Source organism: Apodemus sylvaticus, chromosome 19, assembly GCF_947179515.1.
Source record: "Apodemus sylvaticus chromosome 19, mApoSyl1.1, whole genome shotgun sequence".
Taxonomy (NCBI): domain Eukaryota; kingdom Metazoa; phylum Chordata; class Mammalia; order Rodentia; family Muridae; genus Apodemus; species Apodemus sylvaticus.
In genome coordinates, this window is record NC_067490.1 from 6,439,365 (window position 1) to 6,466,853 (window position 27,489).

Consider the following 27,489-nt stretch of genomic DNA (forward strand, 5'->3'; position numbering starts at 1 on the left):
TATGCAAAGAGATTTAAAAAATGTCATTTAGAGGGAAACTCATGTGTAGATCCGGTTTTATACAGATTCGTAAAGTCGTGTCTCTAGCAGAAGCAAAGCTACCTAGGGCAATGCTGGAGCTAGTGGACAAGGACTGGAAGGGGACATGCCAGTGTGCAAATAAACATAGTCAGGAGTATAAAGCTGTATGACATTTTCCTCTTGAAACCTAGTACTATCTACAAAGTAAATACAAACCAATAGCCTTTTTTTTTTTTTTTTTCCGAGACAGGGTTTCTCTGTATAGCCCTGGCTGTCCTGGAACTCACTCTCTAGACCAGGCTGGCCTTGAACTCAGAAATCCATCCGCCTCTGCCTCCCAAGTGCTGGGATTAGAGGTGTGCGACACCACTGCCTAGCACCATTTTTTTTTTTAAGAGCTTTGGACCAGTTGTAGAGGTGCACACTGGTAGGATTTGCTGACAGATGCAGAGGCAGGAGAATCAGGAGTTAGGGCCAGCCTGGCCTACACATTTTCAAATTGGTGGTAGTGGTGGTGGTGGTGGTGGTGGTGGTTGTGCCACACTCCTTTAATCCCAGAACCAGGGAGGCAAAACCAGGAAGATCTCTTAAATTTGAGGCTAGCCTGACTACATAGTTCTAGGTCAGCCAGGACTACACAGAGAACCCTGTCTCAAAAAAAAAAAAAAAAAAAAAAAAAAAAGCAAACAAACCACCAGCAAGCTTTGGGTCAGGCTAGGCCTTTAACTCTCCACTTGAGAAGTGGAAGCAGGGTTCAAGGCCAATCTGGTCTACATAGAATATTCTGGCCAGCCAGAGAGACTTAGTGAGACTGAGTCACTAAAAACAACAACTTTTTATTTGTCAGGTGTGACATGGTGGCTCCTGTCTGCAACCTCAGCTCTCAGGAGACCGAGGCAGGGGAGGAAAACTCACGTGAGCTCTAGATCAAGTTGGGTTATATCCTGGATTGTAGGCCAACCTTGGCTACAGAGTGAGGCTCTGTCTCAAATGCAAGGAGGCTGGGGATGTGGCCGTACATCGAGGGCTTGCCTAGTCTACACAAAGCCAGAACCCCCAGAGCCACAGAGATCAGGTGTGCCAATCCACACTGCAACCCTGGCACTTGTCAGGAAGAGGCAGGATGGCTGGAAGGCCAAGATCATCTTCAGGTGCCCAGCGAGTTTGAGACCGAGGCTACCTGAGACCCTGTGTCGTGGACTGAGTCACTGAAGAGAAATAGCTAAGTTCAGGCTTCCATTCAGAGAGGTGACTGAGCTCTCTGTAATTCTGCTGCCATCTCAGCCTGACTGGGGACTGTGAAATACTGGCACCCGGTGATTGACCCGAGGGTCTGGGGATGGATGGATGCCGTTGGTTAAAAAGTCACCTGTGCAAGAAAGCAAACCTGGGTCCTTCCTCTGGGAGAGATCTGTGGTGCATCTGCTGTTGGTCTGGTCGGCATGTTCTGTCCTAGCCTCTGGGGACAGGGAGAAATGAGCTGTGTCCACCCTCTCTCTTGGGGGTTTTATGAAGACTAAATCCACAGGTGAGTGCCCTCTTGTAAGTTTGCCCAGTCCCTCGTGATGATGAAAGCCCAGGACCTCCGGGAAGGTGGCAGGTTCTGTACCGCTGAGCTAGACTCCACAAATGGCTTTGGGAGTCGTGTGAGCTTGCTTACCTAATAGCTCTCTCAGAAAGCCCTCACACAGGCACTTAGCAACTTGGAAAGGATAACCAGGCCAGGCTGTGGGAGGGCAATCTACTTACTATTGCGTGTGAAGCCCAGGTAGGTGTGTGTGTGTGTGTGTGTGTGGTGTGTAGTGTGTGTATGTGTGTGTGTGGTGTGGTGTGTGGTGGTGTGTGTGTGGATGTGTGTGTGTGTGTGTGTGTGTGTGCAGGCCCGCGCGCGTGCGCGCGCACATTCTGGGGGAGGGGTAAGGGGGCATAAAGTAGGGGGCGTGGAGGGGTGCAGCCTGGGAAGGGGGCGGGTAGCTGCGAAGCAACAATGGGCGGAGACGCTGGAACAGGCAGGAACAAGAGGTCCTTTTGTCACTTGGAAGCCTGGCCGCTCCTCTCCAAGCCATTTCTTCTTGAGCTGTTAAGGCTAAAGCAGCCAGGATCTTGAATATAGAGAAGCCCAAGCTAGGCCTGGAGAGCCCCATGTGCTGGCCCTGCGTGCAGCTCAGGGACCGGCCTCTGCGAGCACAGGGACCTTCCTTCTCAGGCACTGCCCGGACGCCCCAGGATCCCCTCTGGCCCCGCCTTTCCCTCCCTGCTTCCCTGCTTTCGCCAGGCTCAGAGACAAACCTGCCGGCTCCATATTGTCTCTGTCAGGCTGGCCCCACTATGTGATTCCCCCAGGCCCAGGCCTGGCCCCCAGCCAGCTCAGGCGCCACCTCTTATGACCTTGAGCCCTTCCCGAGGACCTGGCAACAGCCTCGCCTGGTCCCAGCCAACTCTCGGCTCTGAAACTGGATAGTTAACGCAAGGGAGATTAAAAGGCTGTTTACGTGGCCCGCTGACGCGCTGCAGGTGTCAAGGCGGGCCTGCCCACGTACTTTGCAGTCATCCTGGCTTTGTGTCATTGCAGAAACTAGAGTGGGCCCTCCACCAAGCCACAGCCCCGGCTCCAGGGCTTTCCCGTCACCGTCCTCACACCACGGCCGCCTAACCAATGATGACATTGCCCAGATTAACAGTAAAAGACAGGAACACTCGGCAGCCAGAACATAGGCAAGCTCCAAGGAAAGGTGACATCGGGAAGGGTAGAGGGACCTTTTGGCCTGCTGAGGGGGACACCCAGCTGCAAACCCTTCCGCTGGAAAGCCTGAGCAAATGATGGCGTTTCTGGAAAAACAAAAACAAAAACAAAACCAAGTAGAAATAGCCGGGCTGTCCTGGGGAGGGGGTGAGCTTCAGACAGACTGATTGGACAGACTGGAATTTTCCCCGCCCCTCTTCCTCCCTGGACAGCCAGGGACTGGGCGCCTGGGCGCCCACTGCCCGCTAGCAGCGGTGGGAAGTGGCCCTCTGCCTGCGTGTGACCAACCAGGCCCACCCAGCCCCCGGGCCTCCCGAAGAGCAGGGTAACAGTGGAACAGTGTGTCAGTCAGCCCTTCTCTTCTCGCTAGCTTGTCTGTCTTTTTGCTCGAGCTGTGTGAGGTTGACAGCCGGATTAGGCCAGAAGAGAGGACTAGGCTGTGGTGGCACACACCTTTAATCCCAGCACTTGGGAGGCAGAGGCAGGCAGATTTCTGAGTTCGAGGCCAGCCTGGTCTACAGCGGGAGTTCTAGGACAGCCAGGGCTACACAGAGAAACCAGAAAAACCAACCAACCAACCAAACAAACAAACAAAACAAAACAAAAAAAAAAAACCAAGACCGTGAGTTCAGGAGGAAGACGGGCATGGCTGTGGAGCAGACTTGTACCTGGGTGTTTTCTGTTCTGTTCTTGTTTTTTGGAGACAGGGTCTCATGTAGCCCAGGCTGGCCTCAACTCACTATGTAGCCAAGCCTGATCTTCCCACCTCACCCCTCAGGTTCTAGGACTACAGAAATATATGTGACCCACTGAGCTTAATTAGCATAGCTTGTGTGAACATGAGCCGGAGCCCACTGGGCAGTGGGCAGCTTGTCTCTGGCCCCATCATCGCTAAAGAAGGTGACACTTTCTCCCTTAGTGACCATCAGCTGCAGGGAGTGCCTCAGGGAGCAGGGAGAGGGCCTTTTACAAGAACATATATGTGGGTGTGTACGGATGCATGTATGTATGCATGTATACATACTCCATGGTATGCAGGTGGAGGTCAGGGGACAACATTCAGGAATCAATTCTCTCCTCCCACCATGTGGGTTCTAGGTATGGAACTCAGTGTCAGCCTGGGCCTCAATATCTGGCACCCCCCACATACACTTTTTAATGGTTGTTGACCCTGAGCTTACTGAATGGATACTCAGTTACACAGATTGTTGCCAAGTATCCCTTGAGATTCAATCGTGGCAACATTGTTTTATCGGTAGGTACAAATGTATAAACATGCATGTTAATAAAACAATATGACTACATTGTATCATGTGTCCATTTACATGGGTGTGTGAGTATTGATTAGGAGTCCCCGTGACTTTTAGATACATACAGAAATAATGTCCTCTGGCACGTGGGGTTTGCTTAATCAGGACACAGAAGGGAAATGGAGAGAGCCACACACAGGCGGGGACTGAACTTTGGTGTGTGCTGAGGGCTCCTGGGGGTGAATTATTCTATTCTTTCTATCCCATGTACCTTCTACGTTTAGGGATTTTGTTTTGTTTTGTTTTGTTTTGTTGTTGTTTTTCAAGACAGGGTTTCTCTGTGTAGCCCTGACTGTTCTGGAACTCACTCTGTAGACCAGGCTGGCCTCAAACTCAGAAATCCACCTGCCTCTGCCTCCCAGAGTGCTGGGATTACAGGCGTATGCCACCACCACCCAGCCGTTTTTTATTTTTATTTTTTGGATTTTGGGTTTTTCAAGACAGGGTTTCTCTGTATAGCCCTGGTTGTCCTGGAGCTCACTCTGTAGACCAGGCTGGCTTCGAACTCAGAAATCTGCCTGCCTCTGCCTCCCAGAGTGCTGGGATTACAGGCGTGTGCCACTACCGCCCGGCCAACCGGCCGTTTTTTAATGACAAAAAGTACAAGCGGGTCTAAGGATGCTGCTCAGTGGGTACAGAGCTTGGCCAGCCCTGCATCCTCTGAATGCATGCACCTCTGGCATTGTGGGGCTGGAGAGATGGCTCAGAGGTTAAGAGCACTTGCTGCTCTTGCAGAGAGTCCTGAGTTCAAATCCCGGCAACCACATAGTGGTGGCTCACAACAGATTAAGAGCACTGACTGTTCTTGCAGAGGACTTGCTTTGGGGTAAGTGAGACTTAGTCCTCAGGACTGAGCTGGCCTCTGGTGGAAAACACAGCTGGGGGAAGCTCAGGGATGTAGCATTGCTGGACAGGAGGCTCCAGGCTCACAGCTGCCACAGCAGAAACTGTGCCAAGTGCTCTAGGCTCCAGGGAGGCTCTCACTTGATCCTAGGACAAAGGCTAGCTTCAGTGGAGGGTCCTGGCTCAGGATCCATGGGCGAGTGATGGATGGATGGCCTTCCGGCTTGAATGAGCAGAGCAGAGGCACTAGTCACGTGTTCTAGCAACCCCCGAGTGACCAAGGCTGGCAGATTTCCCCAGAGTACTGTGATCAGGGAACAACCCTGAGGATGGAGCGCACAAAGGTCACTCTCCAGGTTCCTCAGATCTTTGCTGGAGTCATAGGACACCTACCTGGGCTTCAGAAATGGCGATTCTCCGCCGTGCTTCCTGGGTGACCTCTGTCAGGTGTCTTGTCCTCCATGAGCCTCCATTTCTGGTAAGGATATTAACACAGCAATGGAGTAAATGAGAAGAGACCTGTTAGCTCTAACCTGGAGGCTCCCCTGCCTGCAGCACTAGAGCAAGAGCAACAGCATTAAGGCAAGAGCATCCAAAGAGGTGTTGGGAACCACAGGGCCCCTCCCTGCCCATCCTCACAGTCTGTGGGGTTTTTGGTTTTTGTTTGTTTGCTTGTTTGCTTTCGATTCTTTCCAGACAGGGTTTCTCTGTACAGCCCTGGCTGTCTTGGAAGTTGCTTTGTAGACCAGGCTGGCCTTAAACTCAGAGATCCACCTGCCTCTGTCTCGGGAATGCTGGGACTAAAGGTGTGTACCACCACCGGAAATCACATCAGCTTGTGATTTCGTTTTAACATTTTTCTTTTTAGGCGAGGGATACAAAGGACATAGTATCCTGGGAGGTTAGAGCCCAGGCCCCAGGGTTAGACTCAAGCTGCCAGGTTTGGCCTCAAGTACTCTGACCCCTGAGCCATCTAAAAGCCCACCGCATCCAACTCCGGTTTTTTGAGACACAGTCTTATGTAGCCCAGGCTAGTCTTACCTGCATTACGTTGTCAGGGAAGAACTTGGACACTGCTTCTCCTCGCTTTTCAAGTGGGTACCGCGGGCATGCACCACCGTACGGTGCTGAGGACGAAACTCTGGGCTTCCTGCATGCTGGGCAGACACTCTACCAGCTGAGCTACACCCCCAGCCCCGTGGTCCATTTTTTAACTTAGAAGCTGTTTTCTTCAGCAGTGCACAGCACCAGATGCAGGGAAGATGCCGAGAATGGTACCAAGTAAAACATCCCTGAGCACCCCCGTGCAGAGAACTGGATATCCAGGAAGCTGCTCAGTCCAGGATCCGGCTCCAGAAACGTCCCGTGACCCCCGTTGCCGCTGCGAGTGCCTTCTCTAACAGGGCAGGGTAGAAATCTCTGGAAGGTAAAGGCCAGATGCCAAGAGGGGCGGGGCAGAGCTTCACAGGCTCCTCCCACAGCCAGGAGAGGTTGACAGGCTCCTCCCACAATAGGGAGAGCTTGACAGGCTCCTCCCACAGTACTGGCCTCTCTTCCAGGTCACTGGGACCACTTCCTCTTTTTTCTCTTTGAAGATAGGAACGGCCCCAGGGCAGTCTGAAGAGATGGTCAGATTCCTGGCTGTGGTAGCCCGGCTTTGCTCCCAGCCCAGGGAGTGATAAGGGCGCCCTGCCTGTTGCCTCCTCCAGGCTTCTGGAGTAGCAGAGGACCACCTTGCAGGCTAGCAGGATGGAGCAAGCCTGTGAGAAGCAGGACTCAGTGTGCAACCTGGTGGCTGTGTTTGAGAACAGCAGGTACAGATGGTGGGGGAGGAGTCGAGCTCTTCTCTCTGGCCTGGGACTTTGGGCAACACCGGGGCGGGGTCCCTCCATCCTGGGTGGCTGGCAGTACAGCCGACTGCTGCTCTTGGGGTAGTAAGCTGACAAGGGTGGGCTAGCAGCATGCATTGGGAGCTCTCCAAAGCATGCACACACATCCCACTCACACCCACACCGGGATACAAATGGGAACAAGAGGGTGAGACATGGACTAGGATTGGGACAGAGCAGAGCCACGCTCACCAGGCCACGCTCCTAAGTTCCCTTCCATTCCTCAGGGCTTACCCTGATGGCCCTGTGTGTCTTATTCTGTTCCCATCATAGGGAATAAAGAGGGGACACAGGGTCTAGGTTCTTTAAGCTTCTGAGCTTTGAGATTGATGCTTGTGTCTGAAGGGAAAAGAAAAAGCGGGGGTGTGGGGGGTCCTAGGTGGTGTCGGAGGGGCATGAGTGTGAAACGTGAAGCCCCTTTGCAGGCCTATGGTTTGGGAGTGTCTTTGGTATTGTCCTCTGGAAGCACGTGCCAGAGAGAGGTTGGCCTCAGGAGGCTGGGGGTGGGGGGGGAAGCTGGAAGGACCCGAGAGATGAGGGGAAGAGGGGCAGGTGAGGGGTGGGCTGAGCCCTGGTTTGTGCTAGACGGTTCCAGAACCTGGGTACCCCACAGTGGTCCTAGCTGAGTCCCCATGCCTTCAGCAGCTAGACGCTGGGTAAAGCGGCTCTCCTACATGAAGAGAGGGAGTCTGCCTATAAATAACCCTCAGCCACTGGTGTCCCCAGCCCTAGGGAGCCCAGGGGTCTGTGGAGGATGCAGGGGTAGATTTCTACTTATGACACAAAGTTCTGTCTTGCTGAGACACCAGGCCACAGGCTTTAGATGCTCTGGGAAGGCCTCCACGCTGTGCTGTGGACCTGCAGGCCATGCACAGGAGGTGCCTGCGGCCTCCACGTAGAACCCACCCCACATTCACCCCAGCAGAAGTTTCACTTCCGGAGCCAAGCTGCTTGACTCTGCCTCTCCAGGAGCTTGGCTGAGCTCACCCTAGTCAGCACCCGGGACAGCTCTTTCCCACCACCTTCGTGGCCCACCACACCCAGAGTGCTAGAGCGTGGGTAGGCTCGTGTGGATGCCTGCCCTTGGGGTTACTGAGCTGTGCCCGGCTGCACCTTGCAGGTAGAGGAACTGTACGGAGGAGTGGGTCACAAGAAGCGTGGTCAGGAGTGTGAGAGTCAGGCTTCTCTCTCTGAGGGGGCCCTTGGCACCTATCCGATCTGAAACTGAGGGCTAGAGAGGAAACAGGCACAGGCCTGAGTGCTTAGAAATGCAGAAGCTGAAACCAAATGCACAGGAGAAAACCTGAGACTCAGCACCCTCTCACCCCACCCCCATCTCCCTAGCTGCCGGGCCTCAGGCCAAGGAGCTCCATTTCCTGTGTCTGGAATGGGCCCCCATATCCCTTCTGCCTCCACCAGGCCCCGTGACCTGCCCAATCGCCTCAGTTCTCTGGGTCTCTCTGTCGTTGACATCAAGAGAAGAGAACTTAGCATGGAGGTTTGGGCCTTAGCTGCCTCCACCCACTCCACTTTCAGGTTCCCACCCTTTCTGCCTCAGTTTCCACATCTGCAGCATGGGTGCGGGGATGTTCTTTCTCATCCCATTTGGAGACTTGGTACCTGTCTGGCCCCTGTTTCCCTGTCTGTCTTTCTCATGGGGATGCCTTCCTAGCGACGTCATCCTGGGCATTTCCCCTGCACATGCCTGGCAGGGATGGCTCTGGCGGTGCGGGCTTCTCTGCCTCACAGGACTGGTTGGTGAGGCAGGAGCAAAACTGTTCTGTGAGGACCAAACCTGGGGAACGGGGCCCTGCTCCCCAGGCTGACTTTGTCCCCTGGTAATGGTGTAAAGGGCATAGGTGTCCCTGAAGAGCCCCGGTTTCAACATCTGTGTCCCTGTTCTGAATTACTCTGTGGCTCCCATGTTCCCTTGATGCAGCAGGAGAGATGCAGAAATGAAAGCAGGGATGGATAGCAAAGGTGGGGGTGATTCTGAAGGAGCCCCTGAAAAAAATCTGTGTGCCAAAGGAGGGGTTCTCTCTAGATGTGTTTGCATTAGAAACAGGGAAGTGTATAGTTCCCCTGAGAATAAAATAGGCCATAATGACTCATTTAGGGACTGATGGAGTTCCCTCCCAGAGGAGGGTCAGAAGGATGGTGGCGGCACCAGGATCATGGCTCAGCTGGTAAACCGCTTGCTTTGCATGCACAAAACCCTGCCCGCCATACCACATAAACCAGACGTAGTGGTTCGTGCACGTAATCCTAGCACCAGAAGTCCAAGGTCATCTTCCACTATAAAGGGGGGGGGTCAAGGCTAGCCTGTGGTACATGAGACCCTGGCTGAAAAAGAGGGGGGAGGAGGAGGAGGAGGAAGTCTGAGGAAGATTCAGAAGTTTTGACAAGTTCCCACACTGTGCCAGGCACTGGGGAGCCCATGAACACCAGCGGCTCACGTCAGTTACCCCGAGGGGACCCTCAAGTGCGGTCTGTTCTCAGCAGGACTCCAGGAGCAGCAACTGGACCCCATAGCCTTGAGGACCAGCCCCATAGCCCTGAACACCAGCTGTCCCTGTCCCCAGAGCCTTGGGAGGCAACCCCTGTTGGGGAGGCCTCGAAGTCTGAGTTCCGGCCAGTCAGCAGGACATATCTGAGTTCCCTCAAGAATAAGCTATCAAGTGGGGCTTGGAGGAAATCCTACCAGGCTGGGGACAGCCCAGGGCCAGAGCCTCAGGTGAGAGTTTGATCTCAGCACTGCTGGCTCTGACTGGGGGATGGGTAGGAGGACCCCTCAGCTTTCCGTCTCTCTTCCTCTTTCTCTCTCCTCACCCTTTTCTTCCTCCTATTCAAGGCAGGATCCTACAGTGTAGCCCAGGCTGACCCTAAACTCTCCTGCTTCTGTGTCCCCAGTAGTGGGAGGAGGTGTCACAGGGTCGCTCTAACTCTCCTTAAAACCACATTGATTTGTGGCCCCCTCCTGTTGTTACTTTGTTTCCAATCCAATTCCCCTGTAAAACAAATCTCAACTCAATCAGTTAACAAAACAAGCTACAAGCCTAGATTAGGCAGATCTCCCACTACACTACTCTATTTCCATCTATATTATCCTATATAACTTGTGGTTTCTTCAGGCCACAAGCTTCTCTCTCTGCAGCCTCTCTGTCGATCCCTCCTCCCCGCCCCCCAGGTCCTCTCCCTCCTGTTTATCCCCCGTGACTCCTCCCCTCAACTCTCAGCTCCTCCCACTTCCTCCTGCCCAATCATTGGCTCAAGCTTTTATTTAAAAAGTTAAGGTGAGGAGAAAAGGTTCACAAGGCAACTCCTCATCTACACCCCTCTAAGGAGTGAAATTAGCATCAAAATACAAGCTCTGGGCTATCCAAAACACCCTCCTTATGGTCTCATGTAACCTTGATGCTCCCCTAGCTCCAAGGGAGGGGCCGGAAGCTGGCTCAGCTGGGATGCTAGATCCTTTCTTCTCCATGTGTTTGCATGTGTGACCTCCTAGGGAAGCTCCCTGTCAGGCAGCCAGGTCTCTTCCACAGTGGTTCTTTGGCTCCCTGTTCTCATGAAAGCCCAGGCAGAGGCCGCTTATCCCTAAGGTTCAGCCCTGGAGCAGGGCACTTCTCCAGGCTATATTCTATGAAAGTTGGTCCAGTGCCAGACCTTGTATACCAGGAGGACGGGAATGCCAGAGGGTGTGCTCACTAGGCAGAGCAACATTGTCTTCCAAGGAGTGGCAAGCCAAATCATCCACCCTTCTCAACCCCTGTAGGAACCTGAGGAGAAGAGGGTCGTGCGGGAGCTTCTGGAGACAGAGCAGGCCTATGTGGCTCGCCTGCACCTGCTTGACCAGGCCAGTGGGGACTCCTCAACACCCACCATGTCAGGAGTGCTGACACCAGCCCAGGACTTGGCTTTAGCTCAACCCACTAACATCGTTGGTTGGCTGTGAGGCAGCATCAGAACTGGGCCCCTTAGCACCTCATGCATTGCCTTCGGTCCTGACCAGACTCACATACAGCAGCCCCATTTGGCTTCACCACTGATTGCCCTCCCTAGGCGCTCTTTACTTCAGCCAAGGAATGCCCAAGGCCTAGGAAGACACAAATGGGGCTGTTCCCTTTTTCCCTTAGCCAAGCCCTAGGGACGCTCTGCTTGTCTGCCCATCTGTAAGGTGGCTTGAATCCAGTCTTCCCAGCAGTGTGGCAAGGATGCAGGCCTGATTCTGTTGGGGTTGTGCTGCCCCCTGGGGCTGCACGGCTGGTGGGTGGTGGCTTCCTCTTGAGTAGGGTGTGTTGGTTTCCTGTGCAGGTGTTCTTCCAGGAGCTGCTGAGGGAGGCAGGCCGCAGCAAGGCCTTCCCTGAGGACGTGGTAAAGCTCATCTTCTCCAACATCTCTTCCATCTATTGTTTCCATGCACAGTTCTTCCTTCCAGAGCTGCAGAGGCGCATGGATGACTGGTGAGGTTCCAGGTTGAGGGTGAGACCCAGAGTGAAGAGCCTGTGAGGCCCGTGTGCTTGAGTTTAATTCTCAAGGCTGTGGCTGTCTCCTGCAGGCCCCTACCCCTCACACAGCTGAGGAAGACAGGGCCATCCTAGGCTTTGTGACTTAAGAGGTCAGGGGTGTCGTGGTACTGACTGGGTCCCTGGCCTTGATCTTGGCATCTGTTGACAGGCTGGTTGGTTTCCTAGCTGACGGTGTGGTGTTCATGTTACTGTTATATGAGAAGCCCTGATCCCAGCACACACACGTTGGTTCCCAACCGTGTGTAACTCCAGTTAGAAGGGGTCCAATAGCCTTCTTGTGACCTCTGTGGACACCAGGCATGCACATGAGTGCATATATACATACTTACATACATACATACATACATACATACATATATACATACATATATACAGGCAAAACACTGATATACATAAATAAATCTTAAGAGAGACAAGATTGAGCCAGGCAGTGGTGGCACACACCTTTAATCCTAGCATTTGGGAGGCAGAGGCAGGTGGATTTCTGAGTTCAAGGCGAGCCTGGTCTACAGAGTGAGTATGAGGACAGCCAGGGCTACACAGAGAAACCCTGTCTTGAAAAATAAAAAACAAAAATAAAAACCAAACAAACGAGAGAGAGCGAGAGAGAGAGAGAGAGAGAGAGAGAGAGAGAGAGAAATATGTATGGGATGGACTACTAGGGAAATGACCCGATCAGTAAAGCTCTATTGAACAAGCCCACAGACCGGATTTAATTGCTGGGACTCACAGTCAAAGAGGAGGAGAACAGGTTCCCAAAACTGTCCTCTGACCTCTACATGTGCGTTACAAGCACCGCCCCCACCACACACTCACACACACACAGAAGTGCACACTCACTCATAACAGTAACAAATAAAAATAAACTTTAAAAATGAGAGATGGAGTGGGGTGAAAGCCAGTCTGGTCTGCACAGACCTGGAAGTCTGTCAGGGTTACAAACAGGCCTGTCTCAAACAAAAAGAAGTGCCGGGCGATGGTGGCGCACGCCTGTAATCCCAGCACTCTGGGAGGCAGAGGCAGGCGGATTTCTGAGTTCGAGGCCAGCCTGGTCTACAGAGTGAGTTCCAGGACAGCCAGGGCTATACAGAGAAACCCTGTCTTGAAAAAAACCAAATCCAAAATATCCAAAAAACAAAACAAACAAACAAAAACAAAAGAAGCAAGGGAGGGTTTTCTGAGGAGAAAACCAAGACTCGGAGAAGCTTCCGCAGGACACACAGGTGGAGTCATGAGAGTGGAGGCAGGCAGCCATCCCGAGCAGTACTTTCCTGAAACCCGTTCCTGAAACCTGTCAGCTACACATTGCCTTCTGCACGCCTCAGAGGGAGGCTAGCCCGGCACCAGAGGCTCAGGGTCTAAGGAGGAGCCATTCTACATCTGCCCCAAGGATACTTGAAAGGCTGTGGGGGAGGGGCTGGGGAGCACGGGGAGTCTGGCTCAGGAGCTGAGACACGAGGTGGCTAGGCTGAGAGCATCCCCTCCCCCCACTCAGGGCAGCCACGCCCCGCATTGGGGATGTGATCCAGAAGTTGGCCCCGTTTCTGAAAATGTACAGCGAGTATGTGAAGAACTTTGAGAGGGCCGCGGAGCTGCTGGCCACCTGGATGGACAAGTCTCAGCCCTTCCAGGAGGTGGTCACGCGCATCCAGGTGAGGGACACTGGGGAGGAGCCCACCCCTCCCCCTCACGCCCCTCCCCCACCCCCTAGTGGTTTGGACATTCTCAGGCCTGGCACCTCATTTTCTCTGCTCTCACGCTTCCGGCCCTGCCCCCTGCTCCCCAAGCGCAGCGAGGCCTCGGGCAGCCTGACCCTGCAGCACCACATGTTGGAGCCTGTGCAGAGAATCCCGCGGTACGAACTGCTGCTCAAGGAATATGTGCAGAAGCTGCCAGCCCAGGCCCCAGACCTCGAAGATGCCCAGAGTGAGGACACCCTGGGGCCCAGGGAACCAGGGAGGGCTTGCCTGAGGACCTGCTAAAATGGTTCTGATGAGGCCGGGCAGTGGTGGCCCACTTGGGAGGCAGAGGCAGGAGGATTTCTGAGTTTGAGGCCAGCCTGGTCTACAGAGTGAGTTCCAAGACAACCAGGGCTATACAGAGAAACTCTGTCTCGAAAAACCAAAAAGAAAAAAGAAAAAGAAAAAAGAAAAACCAAAAAAAACCAAACCAAACCAAAACAAAAAAATGGTTCCGATGACCTGATTGAAGATTGATTGATTGATGATCCATCATTGGCCCTTTATCCATGTATCCACATCACAGCCACAGATGAGAACAGAGCCCAGAGAGGTTAAGTGACTTGCCCATGGTCACACAGTCCAGAAAAGAACAGGTTCAAAGTGACCTCAGTGGCCCCATCCTGGTGGCTTCCACCTTCTAGACACTCACTATGCCGGCCAGCACGGGCTGGGCTGTGTCTGGTAGGAGTTATGGCAGGTCCCCCACCCGCCTCGCAGGTCCCCCACTCCCCTCACAGGTCCCCCACCCCCCTCGCAGGTCCCCTACCCCCCCTCGCAGGTCCCCCCCGCCCCCTCGCAGGTCCCCCACTCCCCTCGCAGGTCCCCCGCCCCCTCGCAGGTCCCCCGCCCCCCTCGCAGGTCGCCCGCCCCCTGCCTGATCCTATTGTGGAGCCCAAGCCCCAGGCTGCAGGTCTCCAGGGGTGACTGGGGCTCTGTTCTCTTTCTAGGGGCGCTTGACATGATCTTCTCAGCTGCACAGCACTCTAACGCAGCCATTGCTGAGATGGTGAGTAACTTGCCTTGGGAATGGGCGTGGGCACAACTCTGGACACGCCCCGTCTCTCGGTCCTAGTATCCGCTGATGCTGCCCAGGGTACCTGCCCCATGCTGCTACCTCCTTGCCTCTGGCTCCCTCATCCCACCCCCTCAGGCGCAATATCAAGAGGCTGGGCCTCCGCCCAGCTGAAGGTGTGCCCCATCTCCAGGAGCGGCTGCAGGGCTTGTGGGACGTGTACCAGCGCCTGGGCCTAGAGGATGATATCGTGGACCCGTCCAACACCCTGCTCCGAGAGGGTCCTGTCCTCAAGATCTCCTTCCGCCGCAGCGACCCAATGGAGCGCTACCTGGTTTTGGTAGGGGCTGCTGGGTAGCTGAGCGGTCAGCTGCAGCCAGATGTGCTGGAGGCGGGGGTGGGGGTGGGGGTGGGGGTGGAGGAGCTCAGGTTGGCTCTAAAGCCTGTGCTGCTTGTGTGTGCGCTAAAGACAGCACAGTGGTAGGGAAATAAGTTAGCTTGGAAGATCCGCTGGGTTGACCCTCCTCTGGCTGCTTTGCCCCCTGCCCCACCCCACCCCCACCCCCAGTGCTCACAGCAGGGGGACCTTTAGAGCCCCATCCCAGATCACCTGTGAGCCAGCCTAGACTGTGAACCAGAAGGGAGGGGGAGGGGTGGTGGTCAGGTCACAGGAAGGGCCCTGAGCTGCTGCCCATACCACCCCATGTCCCTCCAGTTCAACAACATGCTTCTGTATTGTGTACCCCGCGTCCTCCAAGTGGGTGCCCAGTTCCAGGTGCGGACCCGCATTGATGTGGCCGGCATGAAGGTGAGCTGTCCCTCCCAAAGATGCACGCCTCAGGGTGGGTGACAGCAGGGGGGAGACCAGGTCCTTGTAAGGGGGGGCATGGCTTCCTTGGGGGCAGTTCGAGGTGGGCCTAGCAGCGGGGGTGGGGGTGGGGATGGGGGAGGGGTGGGGGAGAGGGTTGAGGAGTGGGGTGCCCTGTGTGCTCTTCCTAAAGGGTTCCAGGGTTCCTCTGCAGTGTTGCTGGGGATGGACCCCCGGCCTGAGATGGCTGTCAAGCACTCTCTGTGGAGCCTTAGCCCATCCCTGGAGTTCTGCATTTCTAGGTAACCCCAAGGGACCCTGGTCCTCCTGCCCACATGCTCGCATGTGAACAGGACTGGAGGGCAATCCTGCCCAGCCCCTGGCTGGCTGGAGCTTCACCTAGAGTGCAGCTCAAATGAGAGGAGACAGCCCTGCGGTCTCCCAGCAGAGCCTCTCCGCATCCCTCGGATGCAGGGTATTGTCATCCCCGGTCAGGCATCTCTTTGCTTTCCAAGGACAATTGTGGGCTGTGGATGGAGCTCAGATGGTGGAGTACTTGCCCAGCATGCCTGAGGCCCTGGGTTCGGTCCCCAGCACTGCACAAATGGAAGGGAGGGTGGTGGTGGTGGTGGCACATCTGCAATCAATCCCAGTCCTGGGAACCCTGGAAGTCAGGTGGCAGACCCTGGCAAGCGTGCCCAAGCCAGAGGCAAAAGCTCAGAGGTACTACAGCTGAAGCCCAGGATCTAGGCCCCATCTGCACCGTGAAGGTCTCCAGGGTGTGAGCACCCCTGAGGGGTCATAGTGTCTTTACATGAGTTAGCTGGAGTCTTTCACATGTGAATCCCCTACCTGAAGCTTCTTGCCTCCATCCTGAGGTGGCCAGAGAGTTCCAAAGGCTGGAGAGTAGGCAGGTGTGTCTGAAAGGGTCCCTTAGTGAGCAAGACTGAGGGAGGAGGTAGAGAAGGGCCCTTAGTGAGCAAGACTGAGGGAGGAGGTAGAGGAGGGGCCCTTAGTGAGCAAGACTGAGGGAGGAGGTACAGAAGGGCCCTTAGTGAGCAAGACCAAGGGAGGAGGTAGAGGAAGAGCCCTTAGCGCGCAAGACCGAGGAAGGAAGTAGAGAAGGGCCCTTAGTGAGCAAGACTGAGGGAGGAGGTAGAGAAGGGCCCTTAGCGCGCAAGACTGAGGGAGGAGGTAGAGGAGGGGCCCTTAGTGAGCAAGACCAAGGGAGGAGGTAGAGAGGGCCCTTAGTGAGCAAGACTGAGGGAGGAAGTAGACCTAACTATGGGTGAGAAGAAGACATTGGAGGAACAGACTCAGCCAGTAGCTGAGATCAGCCAACCAAGACTGGATGTGATGGTGCACGAGGTACAGGAGTTCAATCTCAGTGCTTGGGAAGCAGAGGCAGGGGGACTTCTGTGAGCCTGACTCTAGACTGGTCTACATAGTGAGTTTCAGGCTAGACCGATCCATACAGCGTGATCCAGGCTATCCAGGGTCACAGAGTGCAACTCTGTCTCAGGAGGAGGAGGAGGAAGAACAGGAGACAACAGATACGTAAACCAAAGGCGATTCGGAGCCTGGCACCGTGGCTCATACCTGTAATCCCAGCACTTAGGAAGCAGAGACAGGAGAATTGCTGCAAATCCAGGGCAGTCTGGATTGTGGTGAATTCCGAGCTGGCCTGGAATACACAGAAAGACCAGCTCAAAAACAGAACACACACATATACACACACACTCACAAAACAAAACTACACACACATACACACAAAAAACAAAACCACACACAGACACACACCCAAAACAAAACCACACACACACAAAACAAAGCCACACACACAAAACAAAACCACACACACAAAACAAAACCACACACACAAAACAAAACCACAAAACAAACCAGAGTTTGTAATGTAGCTCCTACGTTCAACGTTCACTGAGCCTGGATTAGAGCCCAGGGACGGCGGCGGTGCCCATCTGTAATCTCAGCCCTTGGCAAGTGGACAGGAGTTCCAGACCGTCCTTGGCCACGTGAGAGGTCCACTAATTCCTTATGTGCCTGCTCTTGGCTGCCACCGTTTGGCAAGCCTGTCTCACTGTCTAGCGGCCCCAGAGCACCCTCTGCTGGACGTTGCTGGACGTGGTGGGTAAAGTTTTGAGTCGGGTTTGAGGGACACCTTAGTTGTTCTACCGGCCTATGACCTATGTATGACCTGGTGCCCGGAGCACAGCATTCGTATGAGGTGATTGTGTCTGCGGTCTGTGGTCCTTGTGTTGCCCAGCCTAAAAGGAAGAAGAGGTTACAGAGGCACGCCATCCAGGAATCTCACACATGACCTGACAGGCTGTGCCCTGCACCAGGATACCTCATGGCAGAGGGGCCCTCAGTAGCCAGCTGTGATATAGCATGGGTTGCAGATTGACAGTGTGAGCTGACCAGCAGGTGGCAGTCAAATATTTCGTGCTGACAAGATCTGGAGATGGGCCAGTTGGCCACAGATGTCAGGAGAGCCTTCTGAGGCAGGGGGCCCTTGGGTGATGAGCCCAAAGAACTGTGTGGGATAGAAAGACCCTGCCCTGAGCCAGACCTCCAGAGTGTGGTTGAGCCAGCCCAGCGGGGAGCCAAAACCCGGAGGCTCTAATCCCAGGGCACCTTGACTCAGGCCCAGAACTCCCTGGGGTCCCCCTTTCCTCCCAAAGCTCTGTAGCTCTTCCTGCCTGGCCTCCTGCAAGCTTTAGGCCTCTCCCTGCATTTCCTGATCGCTCCTCTGACAGGGATGGTAACAGTTCATCCAGGTCTCCCACGCACACCGCTCCCTCTGCGCCCGCCCCTTTCGTCCCGGGACATCTTTCCTTTGCAGCTGACGCCACAGGCCTGAGCTGCAAAGCGGTGGCTCTGCTCCACGTCACCCAGGCTCTGCCTGTCATTCCGTGTGTGCTGGGGCTGCAGGCGTCGTCCACCATTCACAGCACTCACCCCACCCCCACCCCCAGGCAGGACACAGGGTACCGACCACACCCAGCCCGCCTCGATGGGAGTCTGTGCACGCGGCACAGTCTCCAACCTCAGTCTTTTTTGTTTTTGCTTTTGTTTTGTTTTGTTTTTTTGAGACAGGGTTTCTCTGTGTAGCCCTGGCTGTCCTGGAACTCACTCTGTAGACCAGGCTGGCCTTGATCTCAGAAATCCACCTGTCTCTGTCTCCCAAGTGCTGGGATTAAAGGCATGTGCCACTGCTGCCCGGCGTCTTTTATTTTTTTAAGATTTATTTATTATTATATGTAAGAACAGTGTAGCTGTCTTCAGATACTCCAGGAGAGGGCACCAGATCTCATTACGATGGTTGTGAGCCTCCATGTGATTGCCAGGATTTGAACTCAGGACCTCTGGAAGAGCAGTCAGTGCTCTTAACCGCTGATCCATCTCTCCAGCCTTCCTCCTCCTCCTCCTCCTCCTTCTTCTTCTTCTGTTCATTTATTTATATGAGTATAGTGTAGCTGCCTTCAGACACACCAGAAGAGGGCATCGGATCCCATTACAGATGGTTGTGAGCCACCATGTGGTTCCTGGGATTTGAACTCAGGACCTCTGGAAGAGCAGTCAGTGCTCCTAACCACTGAGCCATCTCTCCAGCCCCTAACCTCACTCTTGATGGCAGAAATCCAATGCAAGGTGCCTCATTTTGCCCCAGGCAGGTCTCAAAGTGGTGTGGCGCTCCCAGATCCAGAGCCACGTAACTAAGGATGAGACCCGCTTCCCAGGACTCCCGTGAGAACGCCTGTGCTACTCATTATGGAAATATTTAAGCTAAGAAAATAACTCCCAAAGTTTTCATAGATTCAAGTTATGTCAAGGTCCAGCTTCTATTTCTGGTGACCCTTTGGAACGGTTCCTCCACCCCACACTGGGTCAGGGTCAGAGTCGGTGCTGCTAACGTAGTCCCGAAGTCTTCAGTCCCATTTGTGCAGAGCCGGGCGCCTGGGCACCTGGAAGGTGGGGAAGGGCTGCTCCGGCCCGCGGTGCTGGGGTGCTGGGGTGTGAGTGTGACAGTTCCTTCCTCCACCGCAGGTGCGGGAGCTGACCGATGCTGAGTTCCCACACTCCTTCCTGGTGTCCGGGAAGCAGCGCACACTGGAGCTGCAGGCGCGGTAGGTGTTCACGGGCGGGGCTGCGGGACACCAGCAGATGAAGCAGCCATCTGGTACTGTCCTCAGCATCCGGTTCTCTTTCCTTCTGAGCAGGTCCCGAGAGGAAATGGTTTCCTGGTTACAGGTATGGACACTCCAAGGGAGTCTGAGCCTGGACTACATGAGAGATAAGAGGGGTAGGGTGGGGGGATGTGCACTCTAATACCTGGGTGTGGTTGCCTCGTCTTTCTGTAGAGTTTGAAGCCAGCTCTGACTTCAAATCCTGCTATGCCTCACTGCCTTGCAGGAGCAAGTCAGGAGCAATTCTTACACTTTTTTTTAAAGATGCATTTATTCTATGTAAGTACACTGTAGCTGTCTTCAGACAGCCCAGAAGAGGGCGTCAGATCTCTTTACAGATGGTCATGAGCCACCATGTGGATGCTGGGATTTGAACTCAGGACCTTCGGAAGAGCAGTCAGTGCTCTTACTAGCCGAGCCATCTCTCCAGCCCTTATAACTTCTTTAAGACTCGGTTTTGGCATGTGTAACCTGGAGCCCACAGCTTCTTCGTGTAGAGCCTGGGCCTACTCCAGGACACACTTAGCCAGATGTATTGGATGTAGGCAGGACGCCTTGGGCACCGCCCACCCCTCACCTCCCCAAACTTCACCTCCTCTCAGGCCTGCCAGGCAGCTATTGACCAGGTGGAGAGGCGGAGTGAAACCTTCAAGGCTGCTGTCCAGGGACCTCAGGGGGACACACAGGAGCCCAAGGTAAGAGGACCTTCTGCACCTCAAGATGAGTTTCAGGAACTGTGTCAGAACTGACATTACATGAAATGCTCAAGGAAGCCCTTCCACCCAACATTACCCTCAGGTCACCCAGGCCCAGAGTTTCCTAGTTAGTGGTTTCTGTCTTGTGATCCAGTACACAGAGTGTGGAGGCAGGGGGATCAGAAGTTCAAGGTTACCCTCTGATATTTAGTGAATTCAAGGCAAACCAGAGCCACATGAGACCCTAACTCAAAAAGAACCTTCAAAAATAGAAATAAAAAATTTTTGCCTTTAGCTAGGCATGACATCGGGCCTATAATCCCAGCTCTGTGAGTTGGAGGCCAGCCTGGTCTACAGAGTGAGTTCCAGGCCAGCCTGGTCTACAGAGTGAGTTCCGGGCCAGCTTTAGCTAGCATGGTGAGGCTGTTTCAAAAACAGACAAACAAACCAAAAATTTCTGCCATTGGAGCCTCGAGTCAAGCTGCGTGAAGACCGGGGAGGACCCCTGCATAGCCTGGGCTTGGCAAGTGCTCTGAACGGATCAGAGAGGCAGGGAGAGTTGAAGGTGGGCTTTTGGATCTCAGCTCTGAACTAGGCTTTCTGGGTGAGGCTCCCAAGTTGTGAGACCCTTCTGGGCCTGTTTCCTCACCTGTACAGTAAGAATATTAGCCAGTAAACTACCTCAAACAGAGGCTGCAGATCCCCCAAGGGGTATAAGATGCCTTGAAGCACCTGCCCAACCAGCTGCTCCCCTCCCTCAGCCGCAGGTGGAGGAGCTGGGTCTCCGAGCGCCTCAGTGGGTCCGAGACAAGATGGTGACCATGTGTATGCGCTGCCAGGAGCCCTTCAACGCCCTGACTCGTCGGCGACACCACTGCCGGGCTTGTGGCTATGTGAGTAACACAGGCAGAGACTGGGGGGGCCCAGAACCTGCCTTTGCTCAGGACAGTCCCGCCTCCAGCATCAGGCTGAAGCTGGATCCCCGTCCTGGTGGGCAGCTCTCTGACCTGGGTGTGTCCACCACCCTTGCACTTCCCACCCGTGATGTGGTGCGAAGCTTCCTGCTTCAGGGATGGGAGGTGGGCTCAGGGAGTGAACTGGCCTGCTGAAACCTCCTTCTGTGATCTTCCCCTTCCCCTGCCCGTAGCTGAGAGGGTCTCTACCCCCGGCCGGGCACCCACCCATCACCTACAATTTGCCAGTCCCACTGCCTGGTATGCACCTGGTATTCAGGGTGGCTAATTCTCTCTCTTCTCCTTTTATATGTTGCAAACTCCAGATTTTTGGGAAGGGCTCTGTCTCTCCACCCGAGCCCCACCCGAGTCCTATCTTGTGAGTTAGGAGCAGGAAGGCCGTGAGTTCATTGCCAGATTGAACTACATAGCAAGACCCTGGTATTCAAAGTCTTTTAAATACAACAATAGGCCATCTAGACAGCTCAGGAGTCATGGTGTTTGCCACCAAACCTGAGGACCTGGGTTCAATCCCTGGAACTCATACAGTGAAAGGGAAAGCTGATTCCTGTAAGGTTACCCCAACTTCCACACCTACACCATGGTGTGTGTGTGTACACCCACACTCTTGTACATGCTCTCAAACACTAAATGCTTAAAAAACAAAAAGCAACAGCAACAGCTCAAAACCAAATGGACTGGCGCATGCGTGTAATCTCAGCACATGGAAGGAGGAAGGAGGATCCGAAGTTCCTAGCCCGTCTGAGCTACATAGTGAGCTCTGGGTCAGCCTGGGCTACATCTTGAGTTCTGGGTCAGCCTGGGCTACATAGTGAGTTCTGGGTCAGCCTGGAACATGGCTACATGAACAAAAAGGTTGATGAAGAGAAAATAAGCATTTAATAATTATATGAAGCAAATTTCTCAATGAAATTTGAGAGGAGAGATGACTCAGCACTCAAGAGCAGTTGGTGCTCTCCCAGAAGACCCCAGCTCCAGTGACACCCCCTCCCGGCCTCCACAGTCACCCCCACACATGTGGGGCACACTCACATGGAAGACATAAATAGGAAATAAGAAAAGTCTAACTTTCTCAATAAAAGCCTGATATGTTCCCAAGGCACGCACGCGGGCTGGGTGGCCTCATCCTGACTCCCGGGTGTCTCGGGCCCGTGCATGTCCTCTCTGGGGAGCTGGTGAGTCACCCTTTCGTTTCGTGCTCAGCTGCCAGTTTCTGTCTTCCCTTTCTGCCTCGGGCATCCTGTGAAGGTGGGGTACACGGTGACTCCCCGAGAGTGGCCACACCCAGCATGCCTGGGGCACCCCGGTCTTCCACAGAGGCACACTCCTGGTACCCAGAGTTTCTCCCCACACCTCCTTACCCATTCTTACCTAGTATCGCTGAAGATCCGTACACACCTTTGGCAGGGAGCTTTATGTTGCATTCCCCAGATTACCTCTGGAGAGTCTTCCTGCCCCTCCCTTCTACAGCAGGTGACAAGGTGACAAACTCATTGGTTTTGGGGTTTTTTTTTGTTTGTTTGTTTGTTTTTGAGTCAGAACCTCATATAGTCCAGGCTGGCCTTGAATACACCCCCTCCCCCTTCACACCCCATCCTCACTCTCCCCACTTTGTACATAGTAGGTAAACACACTATATCCCCAGCTGTAAACCCTAGGACCTTAAAGACACTGTTTGGGAGTACCAGGACTGCCAGTTAGCTGTGTGGCCTGACCAGCCACTTTCTCCTCTGAGTCACCCTCTGAGTCTCGGAAAAAAAAAAACAAAAAAACAAAAACAAAACAAAAAAAAGGATTTATTTATTTTATCTAAGTACACTGTAGCTGTCTTCAGACACACCAGAAGAGAGCATCGGATCTTTTTTTTTTTTCCCGCTTTTTCGAGACAGGGTTTCTCTGTGTAGCCCTGGCTGGAACTCACTCTGTAGACCAGGCTGGCCTCAGACTCAGAAATCCGCCTGCCTCTGCCTCCCAAGTGCTGAGATTAAAGGGGTGCGCCACCACCGCTTGTCTGCATCAGATCTCTTTACAAGATGGTTGTGAGCCACCATGTGGTGGCTGTTATTTGAACTCAGGACCTCTGGAAGAACAGTCAGTGCTCTTAACCACTGAGCCATCTCTCCAGCCTCAACCAGGCTTTCTTAATCCCACTGCCCCATCCTCAGGTAGTGTGTGCCAAGTGCTCGGACTACCGTGCGGAACTGAAATATGACGGCAACCGGCCCAACCGCGTCTGCCTAGCCTGCTACACGTTTCTCACTGGAAACGTGCTTCCTGACAGCAAGGAGGACAAGAGAAGAGGCATCTTGGAGGTAAGGGCTGAAAGCATCCGTCCCACAATTCCCTTTGCAGAAGGCTCTGTCACGGGTTCTGAGAAAGAAGCCGTCACCACTCCCCTCCCCTCAGCTTTCTACCCACAGACAGCCCCCTCTCCTCCAGTCCAAACACACCAGACCTGACAACAGCCGGGAGCTATGGACTGTATAGCTATGACTCCATCTCCCCCACTCTGTGTCTCCATCCATTAACAGCATGGCCGCCTGGTCCAGTTCACCCTCCTAGGACCCACCCACAGTTCTGCAAGGCAAAGACGGCCAATGAGCCCAGTGATCTCATGTGATAGACAGGGTTACCCAGGCTCCAGTCAGGCGGACTGCAGGCACCGTTTCCGAGGAGGGGGCCTCGGAAAACCAGTCCAGAGAGGCGGCCTTCTTAACATCATTCAGCTCTTCCTGGTCTCTGTGATCTGTGTACCAGCTTCAAGCCCTCCCAGAACCACGCCCCATCCCATGAGTGCGAGCCATGGCTACCAGCCAAGGTCATCTTTGAGCTACACTGTCTCCCCCATGAAGGCTAAGCTGACACCCCACAGTCCCTTGGAAAAAAGAGGGAATCTGGCCTAGTTCAGCTGAGACTCTCCCATGAGCAAGCTGGCCTCTCCTCACAGACTTCCGCTCCCTCTCTACCCCATGTGTCCCCTCGGACCAGCCCCACAACTGGGCAAAAGGCCTGCTCCTGGAGTCTCAAGCCTGCCAGGCCCCAACTCTGTCCCTTGACTAGCTCAGGAGGACAGCCTTGACTCTGGCGTCTGTTGAGGTGAGCACACACGCTTCATCGCTCCTACAGTTCTGCCTGCTGTTGGACAGCGTGAACCAGGACGGTGTGGAGTGTCTCTGAGCCTCAGGGACAAATGATCTGTCATTCCTTGTAGTATCATGCAGAGGTTAAAGATAGTGATTGTGTCAGGAGTGATGTCATATACCCAAAATCCCAGAATCCTGGGGTGTGGGGAAGATGATCAGGAGTTCTGGGCCATCCCCTGCTACATATCAAATTTTAGGTTAGCCTGGGCTACATGAGCCTCTGTCTCAAAAAAAAAAGTAGTGATTGTGAGGTCCCATGGCTCATGTCAGGTCCCAAGACACCTCGTGGGCACTCTGCCCCCTGACTGTCTTTTCTACTTTCAGAAAGAGTCCTCAGCAGGGCCCGACCAGAGTCTGATGTGCAGCTTCCTGCAGCTCCTGGGGGACAAATGCGGCAGGAGCGTTCCCCGGAGCTGGTGTGTGATCCGCCGGGATGACCCCCTTGTGCTGTATGTCTATGCAGCCCCCCAGGTATGCCACGTCGGTTCTGGCTAGACTCCCCATTTTCACAGAGTAGGCAAAAGTGGGCTTGGGATTGTTTGCCCTACAGAGAAGACGGGGAAACTGAGGCCTCTGAGGACATGGTTTTCTCAAGTTATAGGTTACTGAGCTTCAGAGCTGGGCTCAGACTACAGGAAAACTCATTCTTCCCTCCTCCTCCTCCTCCTCCCCCCTCTTCCTCCTCCTCTTCCTCCTCCTCCTCCTCTTCCTCGTCCTCCTCCTTTCTTTCTCCTCTTCTCCCTCCTTCTCTTCCTCCTCCTCTTCTTCCTTCCTCCCCTCCCCCCTCCTCTTCCTCTTCTTTCTCCTCTTCTTCCTCTTTCTCTTCCTTCTCTCTTCCTCCTTTTCTTCCTCCTCTTTTCTTCCCCCTCCTCCTTTTTCTCCATCTTCTGACAAGACCCGCCATCAGGGGCCTCTGGTTCAAGCAGATGTGTGTGGTTGTGGGAGCAGCAGGGCTGAATTGAGGGACGTTACCCACAGCTGTCCTCTCCTCCAGGACACGAAGGCTCACACCTCCATCCCCCTGCTGGGCTATCAGGTGACTTCGGGGCCCCAGGGGGACCCTCGGGTTTTCCAGCTGCAACAGTCAGGCCAGCAGTACACCTTCAAGGCTGAGTCTGCGGAGCTGCAGGGCCGCTGGGTGAGAATTGTCAAGCGTGCGGCCAGCGGCCGCACCCCTGAGGGACCTGACGAAGAAGACATGTCTGACTGAATCACAGCTGGCCACCCATCAAAGAACATCAAAGGTTGTCCATGACAGCCTTCCTAGGCTGAGCCCACGGCTCTGTCACTTCACCCCAAGCTGGGCTATCCCCCGACCCATCTGATGTCTATACCGAGATGATTGGTCCTGACTGCATCCAGAAGACACAGGCCCTTTCCTTCAGGAAGACACAACCAAGTGTCCCAGCTGGCTGGGGGCTGGGGAGGGGGGTGTCCCCAGACCATTGCTAAAGCGGGGAAGTGTGACCGGGGTTGTAGATTAGTGGGCAGCATGCCTGCCTAGCACGGATGAAGGCCTGGGTTTGGTCCTCAGTGAAACATAAACTGGGCATGGTAATGCATGCCAGCAGGTGGGTAGGTAGAGGAAGGAGGACAAAAGGTCAGGGTTGCCCTCGGCTAAATAGTGAGTTCCAGTCCAGCCTGGGCTACAGGAGAACCTGAGCACCACCCCCCAATTAAAATAAAATATGAGAAGTGCCGGTAACCAGGACTGTTGGCACCCTAGCGAGGATCTGAGCTGGGTGTGAGTCACCCAGGAAGCTTTGGAAGGGTTGGGGGGAAAATAGACACCAACTAACTCTGAAACTAAACAATGTCCAGGTCTATTAGCAAGGCCTTTTATCTGCTTGGTCTGAGAAGGGGGAGGCAAGAGAACTTGAGGGAGGGGCCTCCATGGGAGGGGCCTACGCACCAGGCTGCATGGCGGGGAGGAAACTGAAAGCCACTCGGGACACCTGCCAAAGCCCGTGCAACCATGGTCATAGCAGCCAGATCTCGTTAGGCCACAGTGTGCGTGCGTGTGTGCTTGTGTGGTATGTGTGGTGTGTGTGCTTGTGTGTATGTGTGGTGTGTGTGCTTGTATGGTGTGTGTATTGTATGTGTGGTGTGTATATAGTGTGTGTGTGTGTGTGTGTGTGGTGTGGTGTGTATGGTATGTGTGTAGTGTGTGTGTGGTGTGTGTGTGTGCTTGTGTGGTGTGTGTGGTGTGTGTGCTTGTGTGGTGTGTGTATGGTATGTGTGTGGTGTGTGTGCTTGTGTGGTGTGTGTATGGTATGTGTGTGGTGTGTGTGCTTGTGTGGTGTGTGTGGGGTGTGTGCTTGTGTGGTGTGTGTATGGTATGTGTGTGGTGTGTGTGTGGTGTGTGTGTGGTCTGTGTGTGCTTGTGTGGTGTGTGTGGTGTGTGTGGTGTGTGTGTGGTGTGTGTGTGTGTGGTGTGTGTGGTGTGTGTGCTTGTGTGGTGTGTGTATGGTATGTGTGTGGTGTGTGTGTGGTGTGTGTGTGCTTGTGTGGTGTGTGTGTGTGTGTGGTGTGTGTGTGAGTGGTGTGTGCTTCTGTGTGTGTATGTTGTGTGTGTGTGTGCTTGTGTGTGTGTGTGGTATGTGGTTTGTGTATTTGTGTGCATGTGTGTGAGTGTGTGTGTGTATGATTTGTGTGTGGTGTATCTGTGTGTGCTTGTGTGTATGCTTGTGTGTGTGTGTGTGTGTGTGTGTGCATGTGTGTTTTGAGTCAGGGTCTCAGTATATAGCCTTGTAGCCCTGGCTGGCTTGAAACTGGCTAAGTAGCTCAGGATGGTCTTACAGAGAACCCCCTGCCTGGGTCTCCTGAGTGCTGGAATTAAAAGCACACAAGTTGGGGCTGGAGAGATGGGTCAGTGGTTAAGAGCACTGACTGCTCTTCCGAAGGTCCTGAGTTCAAATCCCAGCAACCACATGGTGGCTCACAACCATCCATAATGAGATCTGGTGCCATCTTCTGGTGTGTCTGAAGACAGCAACAGTGTACTCACATGTAATAAGAAATAAATCTTTAAAAAAGAGAAAAAGCACTCAAGTCCACACCAGGATGCTCTGGGTGTTTTATCAGTCACTATGAGCTAAGACCACTGTTTCCCAGATGAGGACATCTCCTCAGGTGACCTGGTTGTCTCTGGGTCACACAGCTGGTGTGGCGGAGAACCAGAGACATGAGGGCATAGAAAAGAGAGCGAAGGAGTTGGAGAGACATGGGGATGAAACGGACATCTCCATCTTCCCCCTGCTCCCCTCGGGGATGCTTGGAGGCAGCGGGATGGCTCAGCAGGCCAGGATAGAAGTTCCTCAAACATCGAAAACAGAACTGCCGTCAGGCCCGGCTGTGCCGCCCCTGGCCGCACATCAGGACCCCGAGTCAGCACCCCACGGGGACACCTGCACATCTGTGCTCCCTGTTGCACTACCTCTGTCCATTAGAGAACCGGACCAGCCCACGTGTCCATGAACAGATGAAGGATAAGGGAAATGTGTTCTACATACATAGTGGAATTGTATGCAGCTGTGAAGAGGAATGCAGTCATGACATTTGCATGAGATGGG

The 27,489-nt window shown here is 54.0% G+C and overlaps 1 protein-coding gene and 2 long non-coding RNA genes across 5 annotated transcripts; 2 read left to right on the forward strand and 1 right to left on the reverse strand.

Moving 5' to 3' along the window:
* On the reverse strand, positions 1-6,445 carry LOC127669147 (uncharacterized). Its single transcript, XR_007974320.1, has 3 exons — positions 5,959-6,445; positions 5,311-5,392; positions 1-2,850 (listed from the first exon to the last, which is right to left on the reverse strand). It is a non-coding gene; the product is annotated as an uncharacterized LOC127669147 (long non-coding RNA).
* A 74-nt stretch (positions 6,446-6,519) lies between these two features.
* Fgd2 (FYVE, RhoGEF and PH domain containing 2) lies at positions 6,520-25,622 on the forward strand. 3 transcript variants are annotated; one of them, XM_052163011.1, is made up of 16 exons: positions 6,521-6,731; positions 9,306-9,540; positions 10,582-10,662; positions 11,121-11,269; positions 12,831-12,987; positions 13,123-13,261; positions 14,025-14,083; positions 14,283-14,429; positions 14,805-14,897; positions 18,966-19,045; positions 19,139-19,169; positions 19,708-19,800; positions 20,562-20,693; positions 22,940-23,086; positions 24,242-24,388; positions 24,912-25,622. In XM_052163011.1, exons 1-16 carry the CDS (start codon positions 6,667-6,669, stop codon positions 25,125-25,127), a joined length of 1,971 nt encoding a protein of 656 aa, XP_052018971.1. In that variant the 5' UTR covers positions 6,521-6,666; the 3' UTR covers positions 25,128-25,622. The 3 variants fall into 3 exon arrangements, with proteins under 3 accessions (XP_052018973.1, XP_052018971.1, XP_052018972.1); XM_052163012.1 differs by having other exon boundaries at positions 9,309-9,540; XM_052163013.1 differs by lacking the exon at positions 10,582-10,662 and having other exon boundaries at positions 6,520-6,731.
* Positions 15,051-16,692, forward strand: LOC127669148 (uncharacterized). Its single transcript, XR_007974321.1, has 2 exons — positions 15,051-15,934; positions 16,053-16,692. It is a non-coding gene; the product is annotated as an uncharacterized LOC127669148 (long non-coding RNA).
* Positions 25,623-27,489: the final 1,867 nt, after the last annotated feature.

Bases quoted from the DNA above. Each gene is read 5' to 3' on its own strand.
- Fgd2 (XM_052163011.1), top strand. From the start codon at position 6,667: ATGGAGCAAGCCTGTGAGAAGCAGGACTCAGTGTGCAACCTGGTGGCT. The intron at 14,430-14,804 runs GTAGGGGCTGCT...ATGTCCCTCCAG, and splicing joins TGGAGCGCTACCTGGTTTTG to TTCAACAACATGCTTCTGTA. The intron at 19,801-20,561 runs GTAAGAGGACCT...CCCCTCCCTCAG, and splicing joins GGGACACACAGGAGCCCAAG to CCGCAGGTGGAGGAGCTGGG.